Genomic DNA, 21472 nt, shown 5'->3' with positions numbered 1-21472 from the left:
TTTTTCATATTCCTTTTTGTTTCTTTCTTTTCTAAATATCTTTTGTCCAAGCATTAGATCATATAAGTGAGGATTTTCAATGGCTTGTTTTCATTATTGACCTATTCAATGGATGTATAACAAAATACGGCGAACCACTCTGGCCATAGATTGCAGCTACTTAAGTGGCCCTCTTGGCTATCTTATGGAACAACTAACAGCTAGCGCCTTTGACGATAACATTCCAGTCGGTTTTATGAAATGCCTGCCCATCAACCGTGGGGTTCGAGATGCCAGCGCCACTGTTTGTACAGTGGCCTAGCACGTATAAAGCACCATCAGCAATGCTTCCAAAGGAGTTGAGAGTCTTTGAGCTCTTGGACTACTCATGTATGTTAGTCCTGGTTGGTGTACATAGAGTCATCATATTCCTGGGACTCACATCATTGCACCACCAGATGGCAGACTTGTACGAGCAGCTCACTCGAGCACAATTACTCGGGCCAGGTCCAGCTCTAGGATTACCTTTGATTCCACGGAGGTACTTGATACCATTGGAGATTGGCTTATACCGTGCAGATGTCCACTTGCCGCACACATACTTGGCGCCGTAGAAATCGGTTCGTTTGACCAGTGTAGCGGGTTGATCCTCGACGGGCAAGTCGGCGAGGAATTCTTCGTCCCACTTTGGGTTGAGTTTGAGGATTTCATCATGGGCTTCTTCAATCGTGCCGTTCAAGATGACTCTGTTGCCACCGGGGGTAATCTCGATCTCCCATTCAGGAATGTCTATGCCATATCCCTCTGGGGCTTCAGTGATCGCCGATGCCTAAAGTCATGTATTTAGTCCTGAGTAGTGAATAGACTTGAAAGACCCTGTCAGACAAACCAGAGGAGAGCAAATGGCGGAAAGCACCGCAAGAGCAAAGGCAAGTCTCATTCTTTTGATCTGAGTGGTAAGTTATGTATTGTACTTGATTGTTGATGCTGAGTATGACAATCTAAGTTGAGGCGACAGAGAGGTCTTTATATACCCCATGAAATTAGTCTCTCACCTCAATTGTACTCTGCATCACCAGAACTAAGACGGACCCCGACGAAGGGAAATGTCAGCCCTTGTCATTGGGCGGAGATAGCCAAGCCCTAAGGACTCTCTTGGTGCTGTCTATCACCTGAGCCCATGCTAAGATGAGACAAAAAATGAATCCAGTGCCAAATTAAAGTGCATCTTCTATCTCCGATTAGTTTATTTCGAATATCTAATATACGACACCATGTCTGGGCAAGCCTGGGTGAGAAACGAAATCTTGGCTAGGCGTCCAGCGCGCCCCTGAAGGATTCAGCCCTAAGACCCTGATGGCTACTTTCGGTATCATCCAGCGCTCTGCCTGCTGCATAGCCAATTGAATTAGCATGATCCCTGAGGAAATTGTCCGAGGCATGCACGCTATTTCATGCAGATGCAGCTCTCGGCGCCCGATGAACCCCTGCATTTGCAACGATTGGAATTATGCTCGTAATCCGAGGGTAACATCGTGTGTATTTCTACTGTGTTGCCAAGGACATGTTCGGTTTTGATTCTTCTTTCGGGCGAACTGAGCGAAATAGCCTGTGATTCAATGCGACGCGGAGTATTCCTGGGATACCTCTACATCGGGAAAGCGAAAATGAGGATAGCAACACTTCTCAGAGAAGATATAAAAGACAAGAGACACCCCTCTACCTAAATCAGTTCAGACCATTGCACAGGCTGCGAGTTACTTCTTCTTCGGTATACACTAGAACATTGCTTTCTGACGCCAGTTCCAGCCCGTCATCATGAAGAGAGCCACTGTTGTTTTCACTCTCTGCCTCTATTCCCTCCAGGTAACGATTCAATACCCCCATATGAACTCTCAGTCTGTTTAACAAGACCTCTAGGCTCTTGTGCTGGCATCGCCCTCCCCCTCATCTCTGGATGGATACGACCTGTTTATCCCCTCATGGGAAGTACAGGTCACTCCAAGTAGCGAGCCCATCGTCCTCAATGGGACAGTGGAAGAGTTACACACCAAGCTCCTCCAGCTGAACCCAAAGTGGGATGAAGACTTCGCAGAAATAGAAACAGAAGACGATGCACTCGTGGAGCGTGACTTCGACCTTGAGAAACGCACCGACTTTGCCGGCTCCAAGTATAACTGCTTTGGTCGCTGGGGTCGCTGTGATAGCATTCCTGTGAATCAGGGTATTACATACCTCCGCAAGTTGAATGGAAATCCACGGGCCGCAGCTGGTCCAAGCAGCTGTGCTCGAGTGAGCTGTTCTTACAAGGCTGCCATCTACTGGTGCAATGATGTATGGTGTCTCCTTTCTTGTTTTCGGAAACTAGGCTGACTTTTTTCAAAAGAGCAAGAGTAAAAAGACGCTGAACTCTTTTGGTAGTATTGCTGATGGTGCCAAGTATATCAACACCAAGTGTGTTCTTGGAAGTGGTCTCTCGAGATATACGGCCGGACAGGTATTTCATAAGTCGAACTGGAATGTGATTGTTCAAGAAGACAAATGCTAAGGGATTTGGGGAGGTTGTTCTCTGATAGTGTTCCGCGCACTCTTTTGGTTCGACGTTGGTCATGTTGTTCATATTAGTTAAGTCGAGTAGAAATAGGCAGAAGGGATATTGTGATGAGAGCGGTATATTCCATAGACATATTATTCGCATTTCATGCCTTTGGCTATAGTCTTGAGCTCAAAACGAAGCACTCGTAACGAGTATACCGCCTCGTGCATTGTTTTTGCCGTACTTTGGCCTATCAGTTGAAAGGCGTAGAGCGAGCTTTGATGTACAGGAAAATAGCCAAGGGCGAAGGCGCCTGATTCGTATCTAGACGTTGAGGGGAGACTTACGGGATAGCATGTTAGGGCAAGCCAACCAGAACAGGATCATCAGTCCTCGGTTCATTTGCTATATTTGGATACAATTACAAACCTCAGAAGGAAGGGAAGGCAAGTTCAAAACTAATCATACAATTCATTTCAATTCTTGGAGTCCGTCCATCCCAGAGGGTTCGCCTAATCCTATCAATAATACAGCCCATACCCAAAACATCAAAAAAAAAAAGCACTGGTAAGAAAAAAGGAGCCAGTGCATATCGAGTCCGCTACATTGAGGGAACATCGAAGTTTTCGAACGGTAAAGAAATCAAAGCACGCAAAGAGGTGTGAAAGGGGTTGAAGGGATATGTGGTAAGTAATAAAGGGTAAAGGGGATAAAAGGGATAAAGGGGATAGGTAGCGCGAGGTGTAAGTGCGAGAATCCTAATCAACCGAGGAAGAAGAAAACAGGGTCGAGGGCATAGAGGGGGTAATAAATCAAAGTAAGGTGTGGTGTAAGTATGTACATTTGAAGGTAGAAGTGGAGGGAGGGGGTTGCGTGCCACAGTGGTTTTAGCTGGGTCCTTAGCTAGTAGCTGTTTGAGCTGCTGGGGCGTGAGGGCTCTTGCTCTGAGGGCCGGCTTGAGCACTGCCACTGCGTTGGGTTTGAGGGGTGCCGCTTCGGCTGGGCTGGACGACAGCTCCGTTCATGGCGGGCGAGCTAGTTGGACCACCGCGATTTTGTTGACCAGGCTGAGGGACTCGCATCATAGGGGAAAAGCCCTGGGGTTGAGGAACCTGCATCCCAGAATTGCCGTTTGCCATGTTGGGCGCCGACGGGGTCTGGAAATTGCCATCATGAGGAACTTGGAAGTTCGCCTGCACGTTATTGGCATTCATGGCATTCGCGTTGATACTACCCGAAGCAGCGTTGATCGCGGCCTGTTGGGACAAGCGCTGTTGTTGCGACTGTTGGTACTGGTTGAGTCGGTCAGTGGCTAACTTGGTTATCTGCTCAGGAGGCATGTTGGGGTTGCTGCGCTGGATCTGGCTTTGGATGTTGCTGATTTGTGGCACGACACCGCTCGAAAGAGGATTCGGTTGACCCATGCGAGGCGACGGGGTTGACACGCCTTGGGGCGTGCCAGCGTGGAATGACGGGCTTTGCATTCCTCCTTGAGCCTGCATTGCAGCTATCATGGCTGGATTGTTGGGGGTGCCGTTTGACATGTTCAGATTCGGTGATCCCTGCGATGGGAATTGCTGGTTGTGGAATTGCTGGCCTTGCGGTTGCTGCCTGGATTGGAGAAGGCGCTGCTGCTCCTGCAGTCGATTCGCTTCTCGAATGACACGCGTATTATCGGGGGATGTTTGCATCGTCATACCAGGTCTCGCGCCTGGTCCTTGCATTTGATTCGGCATCATCTTCATAGCCATACCGTTGGTCATTTGGCCGTTTGACTGCGCCCCGGTCGTCATGTTTTGCATAGGGAGAGGACGACCTTGATTAACACCTGCACCAGACTGCATGCCATTAGGAACTCCATTTGGAGTACCACCTGGCAGGCCGGGATTGGAGGTAGGAGGCATGTTGGTGTTTGTGCGCCCTGGAGCGTTTGCCGCTGGCTGGTTAGGCGCTTGACCGGAACGCTGAGCTGCAAGGCTCGCCTAAGTGAAAGGTTAGTAAGTATAATATTTTCTGTGGGGTTCACGAGGTATTCACTCTTTGTTGCGCAATCATTTGCTGGCGATACTGCTCTTGCCTTTCCTGCAATTTCATCTCCCGGTCATATTTCAGCCGACTAAACTCAGCTGGCGATGAAATAGGGGGTTTAGGTTGATTAGCCTCGTTAGCCTTGCGCAATGAGGCGAGATGAGAAGCTAAATGTATGGTCAGCGTTGTTGTGATTAATAGTACCATTTGAAACATACCATGCTGTTGCTTTTGAAGCATAGTCTCCCTCTTCTTTGCCAGCTTACGCATAGCATCGAGCAAAGCGAGATGCTTTGAAGACCGTCTCCTATCAACACGAATAGGCTGTGTAGACCTCCGACGTATAGGTGGCTGAGGCGGACCGTTATTGCCCTGCTGCTGTTGCTGTTGCTGCTGTTGCTGTTGAGCAGCCGCCTGCTGAGCCAGCACGGTACGCTGAGCGGTTTCAAGCCTCTGGTGGTAGGCACGGAAATATTGCGTCTTGGACATATCAGCCGGAAGACCTTCAAGTCCCACCCATCGTTCGAAACATTCCCAGGGGGTCCGTCTCTCGGCTCCAGAAGTGAAGATAGACGATGGAGTTAGGCAACTGGAAATTAAAGACCAGTTGTAGGAATACTCCTTCACCAAACGTCGTAATTCATCATCTTCGGCAAAGGTCCATTGTGATGACTGACGTGACTCGAAGAATCCAACAGAAGGCATCGGATGTTCGGTTGGAGGTCTGAATGAGTGCCCAGGATGAATGCGATCACGGATGGGTTTGTTTTCGGGGCGGAAGAGAGCAACATTGGTTTGCTCAGGGGGAAGATCGGTAATGCGATGATCTGAATCATTGTTGTACTGGGAGAAATCATATCTGCTTCGCTTGCGGGGACGGTCGTCATCGTGGAAGGTGATCTTGGTCGACGCAAATTTAGAGACAGGCACAAGTTCCGTCTTCCAAGCTGAATCAGGAGGTGCTTTGAAGTCTGGTACATTCGTTCCAGAGGCCATTGTCAATGGTCCGTATATCGGCAATTCGTCCAGTAACTTTTCGGCAGCAGGGGTCATGTCGATCGAGAAGTTAAACTCGTCCGAGCCGAGGGAGAAAATAGCTGCAGGGGTCACAGTGTCTTGGAGGCTGTGTCGAGGCTCATCATTGAATCCATCGCTAACCGACTCCTCCTCGGCCGATGGAACGAGGTCCGGAGTGGGATGAGAGCCACCAAACGCTTCATCACCAGTGTCCTCGGAGGGTGGGCTAGGACCGGCCTTCGGTCCATCCTTTTCGGCCAAGGATGGCGAAGGAATCTTTGTTTGAACACGCAGTAGAGCCCGGTGTTCCTCGTCACTGTTGACATATTCGGCACACCAATCGGCACAGCTCTTTGCGGCAGCAAGCTTCCACTTGCGTTCCTCTCGGAAGTCAGTTCGCATCCATTTCATGTGATTCATCACCACATCCCAATGCGATCCTTGGCGGGGAGGTTCGACGGAACGCTTCATTTGCCGTAATGGCCAACGGTTGGCGTTTTGAAGGGCATAAATGCGCCGTAGAGTACGACAATCCATAGACTCCTGGTATTCAAGCAAATGGTTGTTCGTAGTTAATGTCTTGTGCGCGGAAGCCAAGAGAGTATTGAGATTTGTTCCCCGTGGAGGAGCGTAGGCTCGGTTCAAAAATAATGTGAACAGATAGTCTTGTTCCTCATTCAGCTTGGCAACTGCATCCATGTCCCTGTGCAGTAGTTCCATAGACTCAGGCTGAGAGGGCTGCTGCTTGGGGAAAACCACAGTCGAGAGTCGGCTTCTCTCTTTCTCCCGGTCTTTCCGATCCTTGAACCGCATTCTCGCAACGGAATCCGGGGACCCTTGCTCAGAGGGTGTGGGTGGAGCCCTGTCATGGTGGCTCCTGGGGGTCTCTCCCAGAATTTCGGACACTGACTTATGGCGGATAGCTCCAGACGAAACTCGTGTGGTCATGCGCTCTGGTTGTGATGATCCAGGCTGAGTAACAGGTATGGATAATGACGGTTTCTTGATAGGCGTGACAGAATCAGCAGTGACATCCATCGTGGATGGCGATACGGATTTTGATACAGATTTCTTCGCTTCAGAATCGGGGGCGGTTTGGTCGATATCCATTTCATCTTGAGCATTTTCAGTACCTTTGCTCTCTTTGATTACCTCGCTCGAGGAAGGCAGATTGGCATTAACATCCACAGGCTTCTCCTGTGCCGAGTTGGCTTGTTCTAAGAGCAATTGCTCATCAGGGGTTGACGGGACCAGACTTGATCGTGATCGGTCATGTTTGTGTGGGCGAGTGATTGGTTCAGCCTCCTCGGCTGCTTCTTCTGCGGGACTTGTGTCGGGCGATGCGGCGGCTGGTACGGGGGTATTATTAGAGTAAGGATCGATAGAGGAGGCGGGAGAAAGAGGGTGTTCAGTATTAGAGGGTCCTAGAGTCAGAGACGTCCTTGGATCTTTCTTTCGATGGATGTCAGATGGTATTTCCAATGAAGGAGCGCCTGTCGCAGTTCCCTTCGCGCGCGAAACCTTGGCTTCGGTTGTATCGTGAATAACGTTGGAGACAGGTGCGCTGACTTTCGGGTCGCGCGAGGATTGGGTGAATGGCGCAGCCTTCGGTGGCATATCGATAGCCTTTGGCGGCTTGGAAACGGGTGGTGCAGATGGTAGTTGTGCTCCATTGGTCTCCGGTGATGGCGCGACATTGGGGGTGGCAGTCCCAGGTTGCGCCGATGCGAGTGTGTCGCTTTGGATCGGTTCGGTCACCTGCGGAACACCGTCATCGCTGGCGGACGGGAGAGCAATGTCGCTAACAGGTTTGGTCTTGGTGCCAGAAGCCGTTGTCGGGGAAACTAAGCTTCTGGATGGAGAACGCGCGCGCGCATGGGCAGGCAGTGGAAGCGTAGCTTCATCGAAGTATCGACCTCTGTATAGGGCATCAGTATTGCAATATTACACAAATTAAATTAAATGATTGCAACGAATGATACAAATGCAGAGTAATGCAGAGAAGGTACTCACTTGGAAAGATCGTTGGCGTCGAGAAACGCTCGTTCCTTTTGCTGGTAATGCGAGTCCTCGGTCGCGCCAAACCCGACCGTGGCTAGATACAATGCGCTGAGCTTGCGCTTTCGGCGCGACAAACAGTTTCTGGCCACCAAGTCAGTCAAAACTTCATCATCGCGTATTCGGACATCAGAAATACGCGACAGATAATTAATACTTACGCGATCTCATCGTTTTTAGACCGAAGGAGCTCGTCGCGGAGCATGGAGTCTAGCTTGGGAACACAGCATCCGATTAACGCGGGAACAAGGGGAACGGATTGAGCGAGGTCATCCAGATGGAAAAAATCGCTCGAACAAGATGGAAACGATGGGGAAAGGGAGTAGAGCGATGGAGAGCAGAGTCTTCTTTTGAAGGGGGTGAAAATGAGGTTACGGTATGGAAAAAATGTTTGGGGAAAAAGGACGGGTGGGTGGTTTGGGTACAGTACTCGCTCCCTCACAAAAATTACACGGGGGTGCCAAGTACCTGGTACTTGGTCGGCCCTTAGGTCTAGGGGAAGGGAATTAGAGTGGCTAACACTGAGGAATGTCTTATGCATTATTCGAACTATCAGACGTTTATGGGGGATTGGAACTGGCCAAAACTGAAGTGACATCGTATGTAATGCGTAATCGTCTCATTCCTCCGCTTGCGGTAATTGGACACCTGGGGCAGAGACTTATGGCCTCGGATATCGGGCATATATTAACACCTCATTGATCAGGCCGCAATATTCTTATCGGGCGGCGATAACCCGCGGCAGAAAAGCAGAACGCAAGAAAAAAAGTTATCCACCCCCCCCCAAGCTTCAACATCAAACAAGCATTGAGATACCATCATGGTGAAACGCAAGAGAACCGATGCCCCCAAGGAGGACAAGCCTGTTGTTCCTTCGCCCAAGACTACCAAATCCGCCCCGACACCGTCAGAGTCCCCCGATGCCGCTATCACTGTTCAAATCATTACAGGCTCCTATGAGCGGGTCCTCCATGGCTTCACGGCAGGAATTCCAGCTGCCAGCCTGAAGGCCAAAACTGACGCCGACTCTCCCAAGTTCGACTGTGTAGACACCTTCTTGTTCGAGGCACATGGATCTGCCATCCGTTGTCTTGCCATGTCACCGCTCCCCAAGGCCACCGACTCTGCTGAATCTCAGAAGGTGATGCTAGCTAGTGGCAGTACCGATGAGCGTATCAACTTGTACTCCATCTCTGCCGCTCCTCCTGCGGTGAATGACGACTATCCCTCCGTGCCCACCCTCGCTGGAAACAAAATCCTCGAAAATCCTCGAAACCGGGAACTAGGATCTCTGTTGCATCACACTGCCAGCCTGACCTCCTTGAGTTTCCCTTCCCGCAGCAAGCTCCTTGCTGCTGGTGAAGACAACACAATTTCTATTTCAAGAACCCGTGACTGGTCTGTTGTTTCAACCATTAAAGCGCCAAACCCGAAAGTTCAAGGACGTCCAAGCGGCGACACTGCACCACTTGGCGGTGCTCCGTCTGGAGTGAACCACTTTGCAGTACACCCCAGTATGAAACTCATGCTTACTCTTGGCAAGGGTGAGAGGTGTATGAGATTGTGGAACTTGGTCACGGGCAGAAAGGCTGGAGTGTTGAACTTTACCAGGGAGGTGCTAATGGGTGTTAACGAGTCGAGGTTCAGCAGCGGTGAAGGCCGCCGCATTGCCTGGGACTCGGAAGGAGAGGAGTTTGCTGTTGCATTTGAATGGGGAGCCGCGGTTTTCGGAATTGTAAGTCTCTTGTTCGTCAATTTCTTAAATTGGATTCTAACTCTTGGCGATAGGACTCAACCCCCAAGTGCAGAGTTGTCCCTGGACCTCGGAGCAAACTTCATCAGATGAAGTATGTTTCTTTGCCTGTGAAGGGTGATGAGAAGAAGGACTTCCTAGTCGTTTCCACGGAAGATGGCCGGATGATCTTCTACTCGACCAAGGACCTAAAAGAGGCAAAGGATGATAACGACTGTACCATTCCCCATGCCACCCCCGTTGCTCAGCTTGGTGGAAAGCAGGCTGGCTTCGCTGGCCGCATCAAGGACTTCGAGATTCTCAGCTTGGAAGACCAAGCCAAGGAACTCCGCAATGACTTCCTGGTTGTGACTGCCAGCAGCGATGGTGTGGTTCGTGTATGGAAGGCTTCCGGCAAGGACCTTGTCAAGGTAAAGGATGAGCCTGCTCAGATTGGAAGAGTCCTGACTACCTATGAGACTGGCAACCGCATCACCTGTCTGGCATCCTTTGTCATGTTGCCTGCAGAGGACCCATCCACGCTATTTAACTCTGAAGAGGAGAGTTCGGAGAACGAGGAGGAGGACTCCAGTGACAGCGACGACGAGTAATACGTGGCTCTCACCTGTTATACCCTTTGTACTATTGATAAAAGAACGGCGATGTATTCATGAGCAAAAGTTTGACGCTTTAGAAACATAGAAATAAGTTCTCTATGCTCTATCGCTGTACCTCATTAGTCTAAAATTTCTCCAAATCCACAAGAAACATAGCAAACGTCAAACCACAGACTACAATCCAAATGCAAATACAAAAAAAAACGCCCGATTTACCATTCGAGATACTATACAAAAAGTGAAGAGTTGCCATCTAGACACCGCCCGAGTGGCTCTCCACTGCACACAATCCCCCACCTACATTCTTTCATCAGTATCGGAAGCAATTTTCACCCGACCACCTTCCACCCTCCACCTTTTCCACCTCTTCCTTTCGCGAATCGAATTTTTCTTCTTTCGCAATCATGGCTACCAACGGCGATTTCTCCGATGAGGGATCCCAGCCCGGCTCGCCTTTGCTCGACGCCCACAACGCCCGCGGCGAGGTCGAGGAACAGGAACCTCTTGAGGAGGAGAAGCCCACCAAGTCCGCCATGAAGAAGCCCGCTCCTGCTCCCCAGCATGTGCGCCCAGAACTCCCCGAGCAGCCCGAGCCCGAGACCCTAGATCTGTCCAAGTTGACTCCTCTGTCGCCTGAGATCATTTGCAGACAAGCCACTCAGAACATCGGTATGTGATCGCTGGATTGTGACAACGTTGCGACCTATTTCTTGTTGGGAGGCATTTCTGTGAGCAACGGATGACTCCCTGCGAAAAAAAGGCCCTGCGTTCGAAAATGCACACTGGGTGAATTCCTTCTTTTCCTGCCTACAGGTTGACTAACAGTTTTTTCATAGGTACTATCGGTCACGTCGCTCAGTTAGATTTCCTCCTCCCGATCTTTCCATCCTCCGAGTGACTAACATTTTTGTAGCGGTAAATCGACTGTCGTCAAGGCCATCTCGGAGGTGCAGACCGTTCGTTTCAAGAACGAGCTTGAGCGCAATATTACGATTAAGCTCGGTTACGCCAACGCGAAGATTTACAAGTGTGACAGCCCCGACTGCCCCCGGCCGACATGCTACAAGAGTTTCAAGAGTGAGAAGGAGATCGATCCTCCTTGTGAGCGCGATGGATGCACAGGTCGTTACCGTTTGTTGGTATGTTTCTCGTCCTTTGCTCGATTTCAGGGCACTATTTCTGCTGATAGCGGACTAACATTTGATATAGCGTCATCTCAGGTACATGGAAATCCCGTTTTGCCCTTCAGGCTCGATTAAGAGTCATTCTGCGTCGAACATAAGCTAACATTTGGTTCCTTGAAGTTTCGTCGATTGCCCTGGTCACGATATTCTCGTTAGTTTTCACCTTTCACAGATTCCGTGGCTTTTGAATTTTGAGTCTAACCCAAAATCCGCAGATGAGCACTATGCTTTCAGGTGCCGCCGTCATGGACGCCGCTCTCCTCCTGATTGCCGGAAACGAAACTTGCCCCCAGCCCCAGACTTCCGAGCACTTGGCTGCTATTGAGATCATGAAGCTTAGCCACATTGTTATTCTTCAGAACAAGGGTATTTATCTATTCAATTTCGAGTTACGCCTCTAGCCACATTCTAACTCTCTCTTCTAGTCGATCTTATGCGCGAAGAGGGTGCTCTCGAGCACTACCAATCGATCCTCAAGTTCATTCGTGGTACTGTCGCCGATGGCTCCCCCATTATTCCCATTTCCGCTCAGTTGAAGTACAACATCGATGCTGTCAACGAGGCTCTCGTCAACACCATTCCCATTCCTCCTCGTAACTTCGAGGCCTCTCCCCACATGATGATCATCCGTTCCTTCGATGTCAACAAGCCCGGTGCCGAGATCGACGAGCTCAAGGGTGGTGTTGCTGGTGGTTCCATCCTTACCGGTGTCGTAAAGCTGAACGACGAGATTGAGATCCGTCCCGGTCTTGTTACAAAGGACGAGCAGGGCAAGATCCAGTGCCGCCCCATCTTCTCCCGCATTGTCTCCCTCTTCGCTGAGCACAACGACCTCAAGTTCGCCGTTCCTGGTGGTCTTATCGGTGTCGGTACCCGCGTCGATCCCACGCTTTGCCGTGCCGATCGTCTCGTCGGTTTCGTCCTGGGTCACCGTGGCCGCCTCCCTGCCATCTACACTGAGATCGAGGTCAACTACTTCCTGCTCCGCCGCCTTCTTGGTGTCAAGACTGCCGACGGCAAGCAGGCCAAGGTTGCCAAGCTCGCCAAGAACGAGGTTCTCATGGTCAACATCGGCTCTACTGCCACCGGCGCTAAGGTTCTCGGTGTCAAGGCTGATGCCGCCAAGCTCAGCTTGACCAGCCCCGCTTGCACAGAAGTTGGCGAGAAGATTGCCATCTCTCGCAGAATCGAAAAGCACTGGCGTCTCATTGGATGGGCCAACATTGTTGCGTAAGTTCTAAAGGCCTGGTGACACGATTATGGCATTTGCTGACATTATCTTCCCTACAGTGGTAACACCCTTGAGCCCGTTCAGCAGTAAAGCAATTCTTTGAATGATGTCCCAGTTCGAGATGGGGAGGTTCAGGGAAAGTGGTCTGTTATATCGAGGAAACTACGCAAGTTAAAACCCTGCTACATCTTCGACCGACGATCTCTCCGCCCACCAACCCTCGAGCACGAGTCTTGCGATTTACGATCATAGATTGCAGAAATTTTTACGGTCATGACGAGTCGGAAAAAGTAAACACGTGATATACCTGATTCCCCTGGCTGATGGAGAGAGAGAAATGATGGGAGAGGAGACATGCATCCCTGCATTGTCGCCACCTTGATCAAACTACCTGCTTCATGCATGTCTGCTACCACGTTTGGCACACGACAGCATGGCAAAGGGTTTGGTCTGCAGGATTGGAAGACTACCAGGATACAAGTGAAGTCGACGAGTGGAAGATGTGTTTTGTATTGTTTTCGAGGGAGTTGTTTTCAAGAGGTTTCCTGTTCATTGCTCATTTTTATGTCTGCATTGTCGGATCTTATGTAGATAAGGACCTACGTAAATAGGTCTGTGGTCAAAAGTGTAGGAAGTCATGATTATGACAATTCAGGAGCTTTGCATGTTCAATGTTCTATTTTGATTAGTTCGAAGTATAAAAGTAGGGCTACCTCGTGGGATTTGTTGTGTTGACGTGTGAGGGCCGAAGATATATAATGTTCTAACTTACCAGATCCGACATACACCCACCAACGTTGACTAACGACTCAAATCCAAGATACACACTATGTTAAGATTTATGGTGGCCGGCCATGGTTCATGCCATGAATGAGCCATGACGACAATAGAGATTATTCATCACCTAAGGAATCTAATTAGGACCAGCTTAAGGCATAGTTTTCTAGTATATAAGGGATTTCTCACATGAATAAGAATCTCTAGACTTAAATAACTCGGTAATCAATTCAAAGATTATCTAAAATTGTACCCTCTTCGTCATTATTCCCTACTTGCATCGTAACTTTCAACACACTATACGAATTGAAACAAAAGCAAATGGTGATAGTCTTTGACTTGTACATAAACCGAATGAGAAGCATGAAAGCACGGATATTGACAATGTAAACATTCGGATTTATAGCGACATAAATAAAACAAAACCTGTCACCAGGGTTATATCATTTTACTTGAAGATAGGACATGTATCTTGTCTGAAACCAATAGCTCTTTTCATTTCCATATACCAAATCCTTAAGAAAGGATGAAGCGGTCCCAGGGTGCATTGGGCATGACGAGATCTGACTAAGGCCCGCAACAACAAAGTAACTTCTGTCCTCTGAGACAGAGCAACTTCCTTTCTTCGCCTTGCGCGACTTCAATCATGTATATCCTCGAGGTAAGTTGATAAATCTGTCATATTCTCATCTCAGACGTTCTTCATTCTTGTCAGTATATATACCATGACCTTGCTAACCATGAGCTTACAGCAACTGGCGCGCCTTCTCGATCGCCCGCTCTTCCCTTGGAAGAACGTGCTCGTGGGCTTCTCACTGGGACAGTTCGTCCTAGAGGGCCTTCTTTCGCTCCGTCAATACAAGGTTCTCCAACGAAACAAGCCTCCCCAGGTTCTCGCAGGGGAAGTTACTCAAAAGGTCTACGATCAAAGTCAGGTATGAAGAAGACAACCATTGATCATAGACGAAAGCTCATTGGAACATTACCACAGGCATATGGTCGCGCAAAGGCTAAGTTCGGTCTATTCTCTGGTCTCTACGGTCAAATCCAAAACCTCGCATTCATCTACGGTGATGTCCTTCCCAAGATTTGGGGCGTTAGTGGCCTCCTCCTGGCGCGATACCTCCCCGATCGGTTCCAAGGCGAAATTTGTCAAACTCTGGTCTTCTTCTTCGGTTTCAACATTCTAAGCACTATCCTCTCCCTGCCTGTCTCGTACTACAACACCTTTGTTCTCGAGGAGAAGTTTGGCTTCAACAAGCAGACGGTCAAGCTTTGGATCACGGATATGCTCAAGGGTCAGATGCTCGGCGTTGTTCTTGGTGCTCCCATCATCACTGGTGTGCTCAAGATTGTCCAGAAATTCGATACCTCGTTCTACTACTACCTCTGGCTGTTTGGAGTCTTCCTCCAGGTGTTCGCCATTACCATCTACCCGATTGCTATTCTGCCTCTTTTCAACAAGCTTTCCCCTCTCCAGCCTGGTGAACTCAAGACTGGTGTCGAGAAGCTGGCTGAGAAGCTCAACTTCCCTCTCTCCGAGCTCCACGTTATCGACGGCAGCAAGCGTAGCGCTCACAGCAACGCCTACTTCTACGGGTTGCCATGGAAGAAGCACATTGTCATCTACGATACCCTGATCGAGAAGACCGAGCCAGAGGAAGTTGTTGCTGTCCTCGGCCACGAGCTTGGTCACTGGAGCCTGAGCCACACCACTAAGCTCTTTGGTATTGCCCAGTTCCACATGTTCTATATCTTTGCCCTGTTCTCCGTCTTCGTCAACAACAAGTCTCTCTACCAGTCCTTTGGGTTTGTCAACCAGCAGCCCATCATGATTGGTTTCCTTCTGTTCTCCGATGCCCTGGCCCCCATGGACGCGGTTGTCAAGCTCCTTATGAACATTCTCAGCCGGAAGTTCGAGTTCGAAGCCGATGAGTTTGCCCAGAATCTCGGATACTCTGACAAGCTCGCTTCTTCGCTCCTCAAGCTCCAGATTCAGAACCTGAGCACCATGGACGCAGACCCGCTCTATGCCAGCTACCACTACTCCCACCCCATCCTTACTGAGCGTCTCGCTGCGCTTGGCTGGAAGGGTGGTAAGGTCACTAGCAGCAAGGAGGAGGACAGTGAGACCCCCGTCAAGGCAGCTGACCGCGAGCTGTAAAGCCGACGTGTGAGCCTTTCTCTATCTTCCGGTTTGCAGTATTGGACGGAGTAATCATTTCTAGTCTCAACAAGCAAAAGCGAGGCTTGAGAACATTCCATTTATTGAATTTAAGCATGTCCTCGGAACCCTCCATAAAATTCATTCAGACACGAGATGCAATATACTTTTGTACTTTTGAATCCAAGCCCAGCCCAGAATGATAAAAATATGGTCACATACACAAAGAAAAAAAAAAGAGAAGAAATAAGACTCCAGCCCAATGCATCAACGCCCACAACCAAACAGGTATATCCCCTTTCACTCAGAATCCTCCTCCACATTAGTCTTAGCCTTGGCCTTATCCTTCTTCTCAGCCAACCGTCTCTCCTTCTTCTTCCTCTTGCGCTCTTCCTTATCAATACCAGCCTCCTGCTCCGCAAATGCCTCAGCCTCAGTCTCAAACTCGGCATCGTTCATCTCCATATCATTGGCCTCATCCCCCTCCTGCTCCGCATTGTTCGGCACCACCCCCGCTGCAACATCCAGGTAGTCCTCGCCGGGGTTCTGCTTGGCCACAGTCAAATCCCGACCAAGATGTTCACCAGAAAGACCTGCTTGCACGCGCTTCAGGTTGTGCAGGATCAGGTTTGGGGCTGCGGCTGTCGTGCGCGAGACGGGGCCGTGTTCACTGATGCTGGCGTTTGGTTGCAGCGATGGGTCTGTGGCTGCGCGGTCCAGGTAGGCTGCTAGGAAGTCATGTGCAGCTGACTGGCTGATTGCTGTGGTGCTTTGCACTGTTGTTGGGGGCAATGTGGAGGGGCCGTTGGTTGCCATTTTGGTGGGTTGCTCGCCGAGGTAGCGTTTGAGAGGGGGGGGGTGGATATTGTAGAGAGGGGATTCACCAGCTGTTGTTTGGGGGGAAGCTGGAAATCAGGGTTTCTGCCGTGCTGAGGGAGGTTTGCTGGTGGCGCAGAGAGTTGAATGGGCGACGGCGAGCAGTTCGCATCTCGAAATCAAAAAAGTTTCGGTGACGCTAGGCCCGATTGGGTAGATATTGTTCACGGACTTGCGGTGCTTCAATTGCGCCAACTTTGGATTCAAACAATTTAGAATAAAAAGTTTGATCTTAAAATATAGTCAGCTTGAGATTCCAAACTCGTCCCTGATCGATCTCAAGCCCAGTAGGCCAAACTGCATACATCTCCAGGCGGGTCCGTGCCTCGGCGGCTCCGCGCTTAATTTTCTGTCCAACTTCCGACCACCGCGTCTTCAAGGCCTCACATCCACAGCCCTCCCAACCAGCACCCGCCTCTCCAACCGGGCATTCAAAATGTTCAGTCTCCGCACCGGGGCTTTGCTCCAGGCCATCCGAGCCTCCATGGCCACCATGCGAGCCCCAATGACCAGGTACGCAACAGCAAACCCCAAACGATATACAGCGGCAATTGTCCCAGACCAAGAACCACAGCCAAATAGCTAACTCTCTCTTCTTCTGGAAATACAGGGTCTCCCAAATTCCCCAACAATCAATCACATCCGCCGCCCTCACCTCCAGACCCTTCTCCCTCCTCTCTGCCCCAACCCGCTTCCAACCATCAACACTCGGCTCCCGGCTGCCCTCGACATTCACAACATCCTTCTCGCCACTGTCATCACTCCGCTCTGGAGCTGGCCAACTGCCCCAGCAATCCCGGTCCTTCTCGGCTAGTGCGTCGCTGGGCGTGCGCCGTGTCACGTTCCGGCCGTCGCGGCGGGTGCAGAAGCGTCGCCATGGGTATCTGGCGCGGAAGAAGGATCGCAATGGACGGAAGACTCTTACGAGGAGGCTTATGAAGGGGCGGAAGGAGTTGAGCTGGTAACTGGGTCATCTTGATACCGATGTTTTGACGGAGAGATTGGGATTCATTGTATCATTGTGTTTATTGGACTGGCCTTGTGGCCATCATAGAGAGAGGAAACTGGGGATTAACTGCCTGTTTCTGCTTTTTCCAGAGTGATTCCTCTTATCGAGGCCTTTTGAGATGGGGGTTGGGGGTTCAGACGGGATGATGTGGCTCTTGTCTGGCGTGTACCATATTACCTCTGCCAGAGGAGGTGTGAGACTTTCATATAGTTTGAATTTTCAGCTTTGTTTTTTGTTCTATCTTGCCAGGAGGGCTACTTGTACGTGCGACTGTGTCGTCTTTTTTGAGTATGAGAGTAGGTTTATCATGTCTGGTTGGCGTATAGTCTCTCTACAGTCTGGTGTAGCTGGGATCTACCCTCTTACTTTACCTATAAAGTATGGAAGTCCATGAGGTATATCACTCATCATCTCCACTCTCTTCCTCGCTTTCATCTTCTTCTTCGTCGTCGTCGTCCTCTTCTTCCTCATCACCAGCCTTCAGACCATAGTCGTCCTCGAACTCCTTCAGAGCCTGGACAGTGGGAGTAAAGCCAGAGGCCTCGAAGCCCTGCTTGATAGTCTGATAATATGTTAGTTGATGAAGGCATACAGACAAGAAAGATGACTTACCTCTTCCAAGACAGTCGCGCAGGTGATCACCAAGTTGGCCGTCTTAGGAGCAAACAATGGCAGGATGATCTCACGGAGAGCACCCTTGATCTCATCAAGAGTAATACCGCGCACATTCTTGAGCATCTTCTCCTTGTAGTCACTAGGCAAGTTACGCACGACCTGGCGAATGAAACTGCCTTGAGCAGCACTAGCAGCAGTCATTTGTTCATTAGCAAAGTTAACCACAATGCTGCTAATGGCACCCTCAAGCATAAGCGGGTCGAAAGGTGAAGCACCAGACAAATGGTCCTCAACAATCTGCTTGCTGGACTCGAAGGCTTTGTGGGCGTTGGGAGACCGGTACACATCAAAGTTGACAAAGCCAGTATCGATGTTGTAACTGAAGTTGGTGCCGTATGCCAGACCAGTGCCGCGGACTGCAACCCAAAGGGGACCCTCGACGGCGTTCATGTACGAGATCGCAACCAACAGGGCAGGCAGCTTTGGGTGGTCGTACGAGTCCAGTCCACGGCCGGTGGCGTATGCAAAGGAGGAGTCGACCGTCGGCATGGGGACGATGTAGGACTTGCCACCAATGTTCTTACCTGCATCACTCAACCGCTCGCGGCGGACGGTGATGGGCCGTAGGTCAGTGCTTGTGCCTAGAGTTTCGGCAAAGGACTTCCAGGCCGTAACGGGATTCTTGAGTTTCTCAAGGTCGGCAATGACAATGACGCGGACGTTGTCAGGCTGGAATAGCGAAGTGCGGATCTCCTCCATGCGGGATACGACCTCTTCGGGGGTATCGGCGAGCAGACGTTTGATGCGCTTGAGATAGCGAGCCTTGACGAGAGTGGAACGAGCGCGGACTATCGATTCCTGGGCGTAGTGAACCATCACATGGGCTGCGGCGAGCATGTCATCGCCGCTACGCTTGGAGTCGGGCACGTCGGCCAGAAGGCGGGTGTTGATGGCACGGAGTCTCTCCACGTCGAAGATAGACTTCCAGGACAGCTCCTGCAACCAGGCGATGGCGTTTTCATACTTCTCTAGCTCGACTTGGAAGGAGACACGGAGCATCTCGGAGTTTCCAAGACCACGAGCAGTGTCCATAGAGTATCCAACAGTGTCTCTCTCCAGCTGAACTACAACTTGCTCAAAGTCGATTGTCTTTCCATCACGCTGGATCGGACTGTTAAAGAAGGCCTCAGTGTAGATGGAAAGCAAGGGACGCAGCTGAACAGGCACAGAGTCAGCAGAGATAAGAACCGCCAACTGAACGAAGCTGCTGGGGATGTGCTCGAAGTGGATGAACAGGGATTGGTCAGACTTGTCGGCATCAATGACCTGTTGGATTTTGTTGTCGGGACGTCCAGCCTTCAAGGCAGCACCGGAACGGGCTGTTGTTGTATCCATGAAATGAATAGACTCGGTTCCAGGAATAGCAAACTTCTCCAAGATCTCCTGGGGAATCTCCTTGTCGTTCTCTGCCTTGGCATTTTCGAGCTTATCAGCAAGCTCCTTAAGACCCTTCTCACCAAGACGCTCTTTCTGCGCAGCGACTCGGTCTTCCTCGTCCTTCTTCAATGCCTCAGACATCTTGTGAGACGGCACACCCAAAATGGTAACATGGGGAGCATCGGATATCCATTTCTTGATAAACTCGCGCCATTGGTCCTGGGACCAAGTCTTAAGGGTATCATACTCCTTGAGGGATGCGACATCCATCATGGTCGAACCATCTCGCTTCCCGAAAAGGAAATCAGAGATAACATACTCGGCGAACGAGGAGGCAGAGGTCTCTGTCGAGAACTTCCAGGTCCGACGTTGACGGTCGATGCACTCTTTGAGATACTTCATATCCAAGTCTTTGCTCATAGCATCCTGGAGGATCTCGAAGAATCTCTTCTCAACCTGCTCAAGCTTTTCCGTCGCGACACTGGTCAAAGTGAAACGAATTTCCATGTTAGGGTGATCCTCGGTTGAATAGTACACAGCACTGGCAAGTTGTTCTTTCTCGACAATGATGTTCTCCAAAAGGGCAGCAGATGAGCCAGCGAGGTACAAAAGAGACACATTGACAGCTCCAGCTGTGAACTTATTAGCATTGTTCAACCCCAAAATAAAGGAGTATAAAAAACGAACATTGAATGGGATCCGTGCAGTCAGGTCCCATGAACCGAATCTCAATTTCACCAAAGTCTTCATCCTCCTCAGGGAACTCAACCTTCTTGAGAATTGACTTCTGCAAATAAGGAGCCTTAACAGAGTCCACCCAGGGTCTCTTGAAAGGCGCATCCGGGCTAGGAATAACATCCAAAATTGTGTCTTCGAATTTGTCCAGGATATCAAGCATGTTGTTCTGATCAACCTCTCCGGTAATGATCAGGCACAGGTTCTTGGGCTGATACATTTCACGATGGAACTCGCGAATACGCTCCGCAGACAAGACACGTAGCTGTTCCATCATGCCTCCGGTCTCGTAACGGAAACCATTACCCTCCGGGTAAAGCAAGCGGCGGGCTTGCAGGTCAATTAGTTCAGCGGAATTGTTCTGCACACCCTGCATCTCAGAGTACACGACACCGGCATCATTTCCAGTACCATCGACATGGAACACCTCGGTATAACAGCCTTCGTCAGTCAATGTGGGAGCAATAACATGCTCCAGATAGACTGGTAGGATACGCGCAAAGCCTTCCCAGCCTGCGGTATCTAGGGTGTAGGCTGTATGATCCGTGGCTGTCCAGGCGTTGGTACTGGAGTATACGCGGGTAGCTAGTTTGTCCAAAAATCCCTTGTAGCGATAGTTACGGGATCCCATGAAGCACAAATGCTCCAGAGTATGAGGGGCACCGGAGTCATCGTGGATTTCAGTAGCAAGCACAAAATAGCCATTCACCTTGGGACCGGGCTGGTCAATGACTACCACCCTCATTCCGGTCCGCTGCGATTCATACTGGGTGAATTCGCTTGGCGAGTAGTCTGGCTTGAACTGCTGAAGCAGTTTGAAATGACTGGTTTGCACCGAGGGCGACATATTGGTCAATGGAGCAAGCCCAGTGAAGATATTGCGCCGAAAACCTGACAGTCTACGGGTTTTTTCATCAGCATGTTTCATCTCAAGGAGGTTGAGTCTCATCGCCAGCGCATCCACAGCGGGGAACATTCTGATACGAAGCCCGAAACCCAGAATCCAGACATGATTCGTCCAGATCAAGTTGATGGGAGTCAGAAGGACATTGTACATGCTCTTCATAAGCACATCATATACCATGAAAGGACATGCCCACCTGGGCTGGGTTTCTGCTATTCACATCCCGCCGAGATGTGAGATAAATGGAGGGGCAAGAAAGGGAAAATTGGGGTATCAGATGGCCCCTCCAACAACAAAGACATAGCACAGATGAAGACTCACAGATTTGAAGATTTTGCCCGACTCAGGCGTAGAAATCGAGACACGACGCAAGTGTTTTCAGAATGTGTGCTGGACCCAGGCGGAGTTTGGGTCCCGTTCCTTACAAAGCGAGCTCGGTGTTGGGGAGATTTATAGAACAGTCACTCGGAGTATCAAAATTAAGAATTATATGTCATATCCAAATAGTATCTTGATTCCTTTTTATTCTTCTTTCTGAATGCGAATCTACGAATGTCGAATGTAATCACTCGT

At 50.1% G+C, this 21472-nt stretch overlaps 9 protein-coding genes across 9 annotated transcripts; 5 read left to right on the top strand and 4 right to left on the bottom strand.

The window, feature by feature from the left end:
• Window positions 1-193: 193 nt before the first annotated feature.
• On the bottom strand, window positions 194-919 carry N7511_009386 (uncharacterized protein; the record flags this gene model as incomplete). Its single annotated transcript, XM_057131763.1, has 3 exons — window positions 194-361; window positions 422-808; window positions 869-919. The coding sequence occupies 3 exons, from the start codon at window positions 917-919 to the stop codon at window positions 194-196; spliced, it is 606 nt and encodes a 201-aa protein (XP_056979751.1).
• An 878-nt stretch (window positions 920-1797) lies between these two features.
• On the top strand, window positions 1798-2527 carry N7511_009385 (uncharacterized protein; the record flags this gene model as incomplete). Its single annotated transcript, XM_057131762.1, has 3 exons — window positions 1798-1845; window positions 1900-2313; window positions 2366-2527. The coding sequence occupies 3 exons, from the start codon at window positions 1798-1800 to the stop codon at window positions 2525-2527; spliced, it is 624 nt and encodes a 207-aa protein (XP_056979750.1).
• Window positions 2528-3414: 887 nt separating this feature from the next.
• Window positions 3415-7823, bottom strand: eaf1 (MYB and HSA domain protein; the record flags this gene model as incomplete). Its single annotated transcript, XM_057131761.1, has 5 exons — window positions 3415-4497; window positions 4553-4710; window positions 4762-7478; window positions 7574-7702; window positions 7780-7823. 5 exons carry the CDS (start codon window positions 7821-7823, stop codon window positions 3415-3417), a joined length of 4131 nt encoding a protein of 1376 aa, XP_056979749.1.
• Window positions 7824-8438: 615 nt separating this feature from the next.
• N7511_009383 (putative 60S ribosome biogenesis protein Mak11) lies at window positions 8439-9961 on the top strand (the record flags this gene model as incomplete). The annotated part of the gene is made up of 2 exons (XM_057131760.1): window positions 8439-9353; window positions 9407-9961. 2 exons carry the CDS (start codon window positions 8439-8441, stop codon window positions 9959-9961), a joined length of 1470 nt encoding a protein of 489 aa, XP_056979748.1.
• Window positions 9962-10371: 410 nt separating this feature from the next.
• On the top strand, window positions 10372-12541 carry N7511_009382 (translation initiation factor eIF2 subunit gamma; the record flags this gene model as incomplete). Its single annotated transcript, XM_057131759.1, has 8 exons — window positions 10372-10636; window positions 10804-10825; window positions 10881-11106; window positions 11177-11187; window positions 11272-11302; window positions 11367-11517; window positions 11577-12381; window positions 12442-12541. The coding sequence occupies 8 exons, from the start codon at window positions 10372-10374 to the stop codon at window positions 12470-12472; spliced, it is 1542 nt and encodes a 513-aa protein (XP_056979747.1). The 3' UTR covers window positions 12473-12541.
• A 1264-nt stretch (window positions 12542-13805) lies between these two features.
• N7511_009381 (zinc metalloprotease) lies at window positions 13806-15323 on the top strand (the record flags this gene model as incomplete). The annotated part of the gene is made up of 3 exons (XM_057131758.1): window positions 13806-13820; window positions 13912-14094; window positions 14151-15323. The coding sequence occupies 3 exons, from the start codon at window positions 13806-13808 to the stop codon at window positions 15321-15323; spliced, it is 1371 nt and encodes a 456-aa protein (XP_056979746.1).
• Window positions 15324-15623: 300 nt separating this feature from the next.
• On the bottom strand, window positions 15624-16139 carry N7511_009380 (uncharacterized protein; the record flags this gene model as incomplete). The annotated part of the gene is made up of 1 exon (XM_057131757.1): window positions 15624-16139. The coding sequence occupies one exon, from the start codon at window positions 16137-16139 to the stop codon at window positions 15624-15626; it is 516 nt and encodes a 171-aa protein (XP_056979745.1).
• Window positions 16140-16635: 496 nt separating this feature from the next.
• N7511_009379 (mitochondrial 54S ribosomal protein bL34m) lies at window positions 16636-17164 on the top strand (the record flags this gene model as incomplete). Its single annotated transcript, XM_057131756.1, has 2 exons — window positions 16636-16712; window positions 16810-17164. 2 exons carry the CDS (start codon window positions 16636-16638, stop codon window positions 17162-17164), a joined length of 432 nt encoding a protein of 143 aa, XP_056979744.1.
• A 444-nt stretch (window positions 17165-17608) lies between these two features.
• On the bottom strand, window positions 17609-20842 carry N7511_009378 (putative zinc metalloprotease; the record flags this gene model as incomplete). Its single annotated transcript, XM_057131755.1, has 3 exons — window positions 17609-17770; window positions 17821-19892; window positions 19948-20842. 3 exons carry the CDS (start codon window positions 20840-20842, stop codon window positions 17609-17611), a joined length of 3129 nt encoding a protein of 1042 aa, XP_056979743.1.
• Window positions 20843-21472: the final 630 nt, after the last annotated feature.

Source organism: Penicillium nucicola, assembly GCF_028828085.1.
Source record: "Penicillium nucicola strain IBT 29836 chromosome Unknown utg000010l, whole genome shotgun sequence".
NCBI lineage: Eukaryota > Fungi > Ascomycota > Eurotiomycetes > Eurotiales > Aspergillaceae > Penicillium > Penicillium nucicola.
This window is presented reverse-complemented; position numbering and strand designations above follow the sequence as displayed.